This window comes from Nerophis lumbriciformis, linkage group LG20 (genome assembly GCF_033978685.3).
Source record: "Nerophis lumbriciformis linkage group LG20, RoL_Nlum_v2.1, whole genome shotgun sequence".
Lineage (NCBI taxonomy): Eukaryota > Metazoa > Chordata > Actinopteri > Syngnathiformes > Syngnathidae > Nerophis > Nerophis lumbriciformis.
Genome location: NC_084567.2, coordinates 40,192,501 through 40,201,412, shown reverse-complemented (window position 1 = coordinate 40,201,412; position 8,912 = coordinate 40,192,501). Strand labels below are relative to the sequence as shown.

At 45.8% G+C, this 8,912-nt stretch overlaps 1 protein-coding gene across 1 annotated transcript in view; it reads right to left on the bottom strand.

Moving 5' to 3' along the window:
• Positions 1-750: 750 nt before the first annotated feature.
• Positions 751-8,912, bottom strand: part of LOC133619679 (bile salt-activated lipase-like) — a 21,921-nt gene continuing 13,759 nt past the window's right edge. The window contains exons 8-11 of the mRNA XM_061980890.2: positions 6,457-6,643; positions 6,168-6,371; positions 1,045-1,254; positions 751-959 (exon numbers count right to left, since the gene is read on the bottom strand). Coding sequence (XP_061836874.2) covers positions 779-959; positions 1,045-1,254; positions 6,168-6,371; positions 6,457-6,643 — 782 coding nt within the window. The 3' untranslated portion in view covers positions 751-778. The remainder of the gene's footprint in view (positions 960-1,044; positions 1,255-6,167; positions 6,372-6,456; positions 6,644-8,912) is intronic.

Here is an 8,912-nt window from a genome sequence, read left to right as displayed (position 1 = left end):
TGCAATTACTGAAATAAATCAAGTTTTTCAAAATATTCTAATTTACTGGCTTTTACCTGTATATGTATTTCAATAATTTCGATACTTTTCTAAATGAAGGGGACCACAAAACATGTCATTAATGTCTTTATTTGAACAAAAATTCTTAGGGTACATGAAACATATGTTTATTATTGCAATTTAGTCCTCAAATAAAATAGTGAACATACTAGACAACTTGTCTTTTAGTAGTAAGTAAACAAACAAAGACTCCTAATTAGTCTATGCAGTAACATATTGTGTCATTTATACACCTATTATTTTGTACACATTAAGGACAAGCTTACTTTCTGTTTCAACATGTTCTATCTACACTTCTGTTAAAATGTAATAATCACTTATTCTTCTGTTCTTTGATACTTTACATTAGTTTTGGATGATACCACAATTTTTTTTTTTTTGGATTTTGTGATGATAAAAAATAGTAGTATCGACTAGATACTCTCTTGTACTTGGTATCATTACAGTGGATGTCAGGTGTAGATCCACCCATGGCGTTTGTTTACATCCTCCTACGGTGTGTAGTGAAGCATGTGGTAGTAACTTTGTCTCTATATTTAGCACGTATTCAGACGTCTCTCGAATGTATTTGTTTTCTTTTTAAAAACAACTATTGACATTTTCTGGTCTTTTTTTGGACACTTTTAGAGACTCTAGTACCAACGGTAGTTCTCTTCTCGACCAGCGGAGAATTTACAAGCACGCACAGGCTACAGATACAGAACGCAAAGCAGCGTCTTTATTTTGATATCTTAGGGACGTTGGGCAGGACGCTCGTCCAAAAGTGGACATAACGCATTCTCATTTTCTGTCTCACGTAGCTTTTATCCATATCAGCGTTGATCTCCAGGTACTGGTGTCCGGCGCTGGTGAACTTGGGCCAGGTCGCAGGCACACTCCAGTCTCCTTTGTTGGGATCTCTGCGGACCAGAAAGCCAAAAAAAAAAGAAGGTAAATAATTGAGGAACTGGCCTGTCGTATTTGTTTTGTTCTGCAGAATAGTACCCGGTTTTGGCAAAGTTGGTCCAGTAGGCTATGAAGTAGCCAGACAGACGACGGTGGCTAGGCCAGTATCCCAGCGGAGTGGTGAAAGGTTTCCCGAAGACGTACTGCAGGTCGTCGGCGTGGTCCGCCCCCACCCAGCTGGGGTATGGCCGACCGATGCCGCCCATACGGTTTGGCTCGGAGAAGAGATATGAGTAGGTGCGAGCATTTCTTGAAAAACACCAGAGGAAAGACGGATAAAAATGTTTATTTACATGTGACAAAGTGTCTCTAGCAACATACAAGACTAACATTAAACTAGAACATTCCAGCGGAAATTTTGATGGTCTGTGCCCCAGACCGCTGGACCCGGGTGTCGCCGGAAGCCGCCGTACTTTTAAGATGGTGCCGAGTGTCTGAATCCGTGAGTTTTAGGTGTAACTGTACAAAAAGAGCTACAGAGCTAGCCTAAAATGCTAAAATGCTAACGACGGCATGCTAACAGTTAGCGTGTCTCACATTTCAAGTACCGTAAGACGGCTGTGAGGTGTACGGCAGCGGAAATAGAGAAAAAAGTGTGAAACTGGATGAAAGAGTTAGCATGCTTAAGTTAGCTTGCTAGCATGCTAACTTTAGCACACTCACAGTTAACAGCTGTCACATACCAAGTTATATGACTCGAGGTTAAACGGTTGCAAAATTAGCTCAAAGAGCTTACACTTTAATGTTAGCATTATAGCATTAAAATGCTAACATTTAGCATGTGTGCTAACGACGGCGTGCTAACATTTAGCGTGTCTCACATTTCAAGTGACACGGCTGTAAGGTGTATGGCTGCGGAAATAGAGAAAAAAGTGTGAAATTGGATGAAAGAGTTAGCATGCTTAAGTTAGCTTGCTAGCATGCTAACATTTCCACACTCACAGTTAACAGCTGTCACATACCAAGTTTTATGACTCTAGGTTAAACGGTTTCAAAATTAGCTCAAAAAGCTACCACTTAGCATAAACATGCTAACGGTTAGCATGTGTCACAAACCAAGTTATATGACTGTAAGGTGTATCACTGTGTAACTAGAGAAAAAAAACAAAGTTAGCTAAAAAGTTAGCACTTTAATGTTAGCGTGCTAGCATGCTAACGTTAGCTCACTAACAGTTAACAGCTGTCACATACCAAGTTTTATGACTCTAAGTTAAACGGTTGCAAAATTAGCTCAAAAAGCTAACACTTTAATGTTAGCCTGCTAGCATAAACATGCTAACGGTTAGCATGTGTCACAAATCAAGTTATATAACTGTAAGGTGTATGGCTGAGAAAAAACGTAAAGTTAGCTAAAAAGTTAGCACTTTGATGTTAGCGTGCTAGCATGCTAAAGTTAGCATGCTAGCAGTCAACAAGTGTCACATTCCAAGTTATACGACTCTAAGGTGTGTATGGCTGCGGAATTAGACATTAAAGTGTAATATTAGCAGGAAATGTTGCCATGCTAATGTTAGCATTCCAGCATGCTAACGTTAAGAAGCTAGCACATGACTGAGTAAGAAGAAATAGCAAAATGCAGTATTTGTTGGTGTAGACATAGAAAGTAGCAAAAAAGCTAGCATAAAAATTTAGCATGATAACATGAGAGACGTTAGCAAAAAAAAAGCTAGCATGCTAACATTCTCACAAGTATACTAGCAACTGCTTGACACCAACGCAGATAGAAAAAAATATGATTTTTGTATTGGGGGAGCTTGGGGGGACCCTGTTGTCTGCCCATTGAACTATTAGTTACGGCCCTGTACAAACACCAGACTCACATACCTGAGGGGAGGGGCTGTCACGTGACTTCATGTAATTAGATTCACTATTACACAATGACAGCAGTTTATGTAGGATTTGTTGAAAAACTTCATGCCGAACAATGTCTGATTGTGGGCAAACGCTTCTAGATATCGACTTTTCATAAAAACCGCGAGCGCCTCTAGGCTTCGAGGAACGCGCCAGTCTTCTCAGATTTCCAATAAGTGGAGAAATGGCCGAGTTAGAGCGAGTAGGAAAATAACATTTGTTATGTTTTTGTGTTTTTTCGCGCCGACATTAACATTGGAGTCAATGAGAGATTTAGCTGACTTTCTTGGCTTTGAGGTCCAACAGAAGCAAAATGGGACACATGAGCTCCATAAAAGTGACATTTTCTGAGAGAGGACATGTGTGTCGACGTTTCCACCCAAACACATGACAGTGGGATAAAAGATGTGGCCGTGAGGACAGGTTGTTCACCAAAATAAAAGCACATTTTCAGGGCTTCCACGCTCTAGTAAATTAGAGTGGACGCCATCCGCTTTAATGGGAAAACCTCGATGTCGCTCGCCTCCTTCCAATGGCCATCCAGCCAAAACCAAACATTGGACGTCGAAACTTTTTAGCCGGGGTTAAAGTAGACAAGTGTGTGAACAAAATGAGACGTTAAGCGCCGAGCTACGTGAAAGTATGGCTGATAGAGATGCGCGGATAGGCAATTATTTCATCCGCAACCGCATCAGAAAGTCGTCAACCATCCGCCATCCATCCGATGTAACATTTGATCAGAACCGCACCCGCCCGCCATCCGCCCGCACCCGCCCGTTGTTATATATCTAATATAGACGATGCAAGGCATTAGTGAGGTTATAAAGCTTTTGCCTGTTAAAGAAAGGAGACTGATCCAATGCAGCACAGACATTCGCGTGCCACGCTGTCACGACCCAGACGCACACCAGTGCGCAATCATATGGGAGCCGCGCAGAGCGCACCTCCAAGCGCGTCTCGCTGCCGGCGACGGCCGGGTATGTGCCCGACGCTCCAGCGCCATCCATTTTCAGGGCTAGTTGATTCGGCAGGTGGGTTGTTACACACTCCTTAGCGGGTTCCGACTTCCATGGCCACCGTCCTGCTGTCTATATTAACCAGGGTGAGCCCCACCCCTTTCGTGAGCGCACTGCGCGCGGAGTGACCGCTGTTACGCGCCCCCGGCAACAGGGGTGGCGGGCAGGTAAGCTGCGCGGGCGGAGCGCGCGGAGTGACCCCTGTTACGAGCCCCCGGCCACGGGGGTGGCGGGCAGGTAAGCTGCTTACCTGCTGCGCGTGACGCCGGCCGCGGCGAAGGCGGACGAGGCGGGGTGTCGGTGCGGTGGGCGCGGTGGTGACCCTGGACGTGCGTCGGGCCCTTCTCGCGGATCGCCTCAGCGACGGCTCCTGGTGGGGCCTTCTCGGGGGAAGGGGCCTCGGTCCCGGACCCCGGCGAGGCGTCCCTTCTCCGCTCCGTAAAAGTGTCCATCTCTTTTCTTTTTTTTTCTTCTGTTGTGGCATATGCTGCAGGTGCCTGCTCGTTTTTCGTATGTGGGTAACAACATTTAACTATGTATATATATTTCCGAATTGGTTTAACTGCCACCCGCCTGAATCTATTTAAAATCTAATTTTTTTTTATTTCAACCGCCCGACCCGACCCGACCCGACCCGCGGATAAAACCTAATTTTTTAAAATTTCATCCGCCCGATCCGCGGATAATCCGCGGTTGTGCCCGCAAACCGCGCATCTCTAATGGCTGAGCTACAAGAGGTTATCTTGTCTTTTTGGTGTTTGTCTCAGAGCAATGGTCCATTAAAATAAATGTACCCATTAAATTGGCCCATTTGTTTTTCAATTTGTGTGGAGCGTCGCCATGGTAACACAAAATGCCATCCATCTTCTTCCGCTTATCCGAGGTTGGGTCGCGGGGGCAACAGCCTAAGTTGGGAAGCCCAGACTTTCCTCTCCCCAGCCACTTCGTTCAGCTCTTCCCGGGGGATCCCGAGGCGTTCCCAGGCTAGCGGGTAGACATAGTCTTCCCAACGTGTCCTGGGTCTTCCCCGTGGCCTCCTACCGGTCGGACGTGCCTTAAACACCTCCCTAGGGAGGCGTTCGGGTGGCATCCTGACCAGATGCCCGAACCACTTTATCTGGCTCCCCAGCGGCTTAAAATTTGAGCTCCTCCAGGATGACAGAGCTTTTCACCCTATCTCTAAGGGAGAGACCCGCCACCCGGCGGAGGAAACTCATTTGGGCCGCTTGTACCCGTGATCTTGTCCTTTCGCTCATAACCCAAAGCTCATGACCATAGGTGAGGATGGTAACGTAGATCGACCGGTAAATTGAGAGCTTTGCCTTCCGGCTCAGCTCCTTCTTCACCACAACGGATCGATACAGCGTCCGCATTACTGAAGACGCCGCACCGATCCGCCTGTCGATCTCATGATCCACTCTTCCCTCACTCGTGAACAAGACTCCTAGGTACTTGAACTCCTCCACTTGGGGCAGGGTCTCCTCCCCAACCCGGAGATGGCACTCCACCCTTTTCCGGGAGAGAACCATGGACTCGGACTTGGAGGTGCTGATTCCCATCCCAGTCGCTTCACACTCGGCTGCGAACCGATCCAGTGAGAGCTGAAGATCTTGGCCGGAGGAAGCCATCAGGACCACATCATCTGCAAATAGCAGTGACCTAATCCTGCAGCCACCAAACCAGATCCCCTCAACGCCCTGACTGCGCCTAGAAATTCTGTCCATAAAGGTTATGAACAGAATCGGTGACAAAGGGCAGCCTTGGCGGAGTCCAACCCTCACTGGAAACGTGTCCGACTTACTGCCGGCAATGCGGACCAAGCTCTGACACTGATTATACAGGGAGCGAACTGCCACAATAAGACAGTCCGTTACCCCATACTCTCTGAGCACTCCCCACAGGACTTCCCGGGGTACACGGTCGAATGCCTTCTCCAAGTCCACAAAGCACATGTAGACTGGTTGGGCAAACTCCCATGCACCCTCAAGGACCCTGCCGAGAGTATAGAGCTGGTCCACAGTTCCACGACCAGGACGAAAACCACACTGTTCCTCCTGAATCCGAGGTTCGACTATCCGGCGTAGCCTCCTCTCCAGTACACCTGAATAGACCTTACCGGGAAGGCTGAGGAGTGTGATCCCACGATAGTTGGCACTCCACCCTATTCCGGGTAACACGAAATGTTCTCAGCTTAAAGTTCCGACGGTATAGCATATGTGGGGGTTTGTTGGCCAGTTCGTCTCGTATTATTTGCAGCAGAATAAGATAGAATGGATATATAATCTCTTTACTTACGTGGCGTTGGAAGCATGAAGGTAAAGAGCAGCCTGTGTGGCAATCAGGAAGATGTAGTCAGTTCCAATATCCACGATAGTCCTTTTAATGTCCTCTTTGCTGGGTTTGCTTCCCCATGCGGAGGTGTACAAGGCGTAGGCCTCTTCCAGAGCGGCCTTGCCCGATTCTTTGGTGTAAGAAGCCAGCAGCCTCTTCATGTCATCACTGAGATGAAAGGAAGAGGAAGAGGGAAGGTCAGATCAGCCAAGCTGACACTCAGAGCGATAACATAGTCACGGTAATAAAGTACATGGGGGTTTCCACCAGGTGGGAGTTGATTGACGGCACGTCCATAGCGGTGAACAAATGTCCGTCCATATCGTTGACTCCGGCCAAGTAGTCGATATCAGCGGCATTGTGGAACAAGTTGGAAGGATCATCGGGCAGGAAGTCCCCATCGAGTACAGCTGACAGGACCAGGTTGTCTACAAGGGGGGCTGAAAGAGGCAGATACTTTTATTACTCTGCTGGACCGGTCTACAAAATACTGAGGCAAAAACTTAGCCTCTACAAATTAACAGGTAATACAGTCCGACGGGGATGGGTATACAATTCAGTACTGAATTACAACCACGTAAAATCGGTAGCAAATTTCGGTACCTTTGTTGTATGTGACAGTAGACCGGGCTCCTGCCTTGAGGTAATGCTGCAATTTGACATACAAACAAAGCAAGCATGCCTCGTAGATGTCAGGCTTGTTACTGACAGTTTGGTTATGTTTGGGTTTTCCTCCGTGTCTGTGTTTGTTTCCTGTCAGCGCTCTAATTTTGGTTCCATTTCCCGCATGTCTCCCTGAACGCTCGTTTCCCTCACCTGTCCCTGATTGGCAGCCTGGCACATGTGGAGGATGCTTATATATGTTTAAGAGTTCTTTCTTTTTACATAGCCATGTTTAGAGTAGCACGTACTTTTCCTTTTTATATTCTACTAGTTTCTCTTGTGTTCAGAGGTCTGTTTTGTGTCTTACGTTGGAATGTGAAGACCTCCCCCACTAGTTCCTTATCAGTGGTGCGAGGGGGAGATGGGGGGTTTTCTTTGTGTGCAAAGGAGTTGCCTTTTCCGTTGGAATGCCAGATCAACTAGAGCAGCCGCGGCATATGAATGTATTGGTTAAGCTGATCTCCTAAAGCTTTGGTATAAACTTGAAAATATTCATGTCTTGATGGTCCTTCTTACTCAGCATATATGTCAGCGAAAGAACTTGGAATCGACCAGTAACTTAGATTCCCTGGGAGGAAGAGCTGGTCGACGCAACAATTTGGGGGCTTCGTCCGAGATGACACGCTGAGGATTGAACATCTCTTGCACTCTTCTGGCCAGACTCACTTGGCCAAACATAAATCAAGGTAAGCAGAGCTTTTTTGTAAAATCTGCATTAGGAGTCTGCCCTGAAGTCTGTAAGTCAAACACTATTTTGGACCTCATAGGCAGAGTTGTAATAGTGTAGTGTTGAGTGCATTTTTACCATACCCGCCTCCACACACACCTGGTTGCAATTGCCAATCAGGCTACTATTTATGCCTGCCTCACCCTCCAGTCAGGGCTCGATGATTGTATCCTGTTGCCTGTTTCCTGTCTCCAGTTATCCTGCTTCCTGTTGGCTGTATCCTGTATACCATAGCCTGTTTCCTGTCTCCTGGTTCTTGTTTTCCCTGCATTTTGACGGTAAAGTCATGTTTTCCTGCGCTACGCCTGCTATCTCTGCATCTTAGGGTTCAAGACCGACAACAGTCCCTTACAATAGAAAGCACTCGAAAGTAAGACTCCCCTTTTCAAGCACACCTGTGAAGTGAAAACCATTTCAGGTGACTACCTCTTGAAGCTCATGGAGAGAATGCCAAAAGTGTGCAAAGCAGTAGTCAGAGCGAAGGGTGGCTATTTTGAAGAAACTAGAATATAAAACATGTTTTCAGTTATTTCACCTTTTGTTGTTAAGTACATAACTCCACATGTGTTCATTCATAGTTTTGATGTGACAATTGTCGGAGGCAGATATTTACATATATCCGAATTTAAGTGTTACTTCTTTTCATTTCATTTTCATATTACAAAACAGCTAGTGTTTTTCTTCCAAATGTGGTCTTTTGGTTGTCTGCAAAATTGTGTGCTTAACCTTGAAGTGAGGAATGTTAGAGAGAGAGATAATAAGCATTTGTTTTGGCTAGAGAGACATGACTGCCAGGGACTTAAGAGGGGAGAGGGTTTTCGGGGGGGGGCAGACCATCTTGGCGACGCAATTGAATGTTCTATGCTGGACTGGTCTCAATGTATATATGCAAAGCTTTGCAAATATATTACAAAATACCTATTCTGTCTCTGGTGGTTTTTCAACTCAGCTTTAAGTGTCGTAAAGAGCTTGGGAGCGACTTGGGAGGAACAACTGGTCCAAAACGCAACACAATCTACAATGTAAATAGTCATGAAAATAAAGAAAACGCATTGGATGAGGAGAAGGTGTGTCCAAACTTTTGGCCTGTACTGTATATGTACAATGTTTTGTACATTATCTATAAAATCACTGCTCACTTGCATGGAGCCCAGGAACAAACATACACATATTTTTTAATTGCCCGAGTCGTGCACATAATGAAATCAGCACCCGTTAAGTAAATACCTTCATTACATCATTCATGTTCTGTTGGTAAATAAGATTTAAATGCAAGACATAGGACAAAAAGCTCAGTTTTCGCCTTCCATTCACAACAA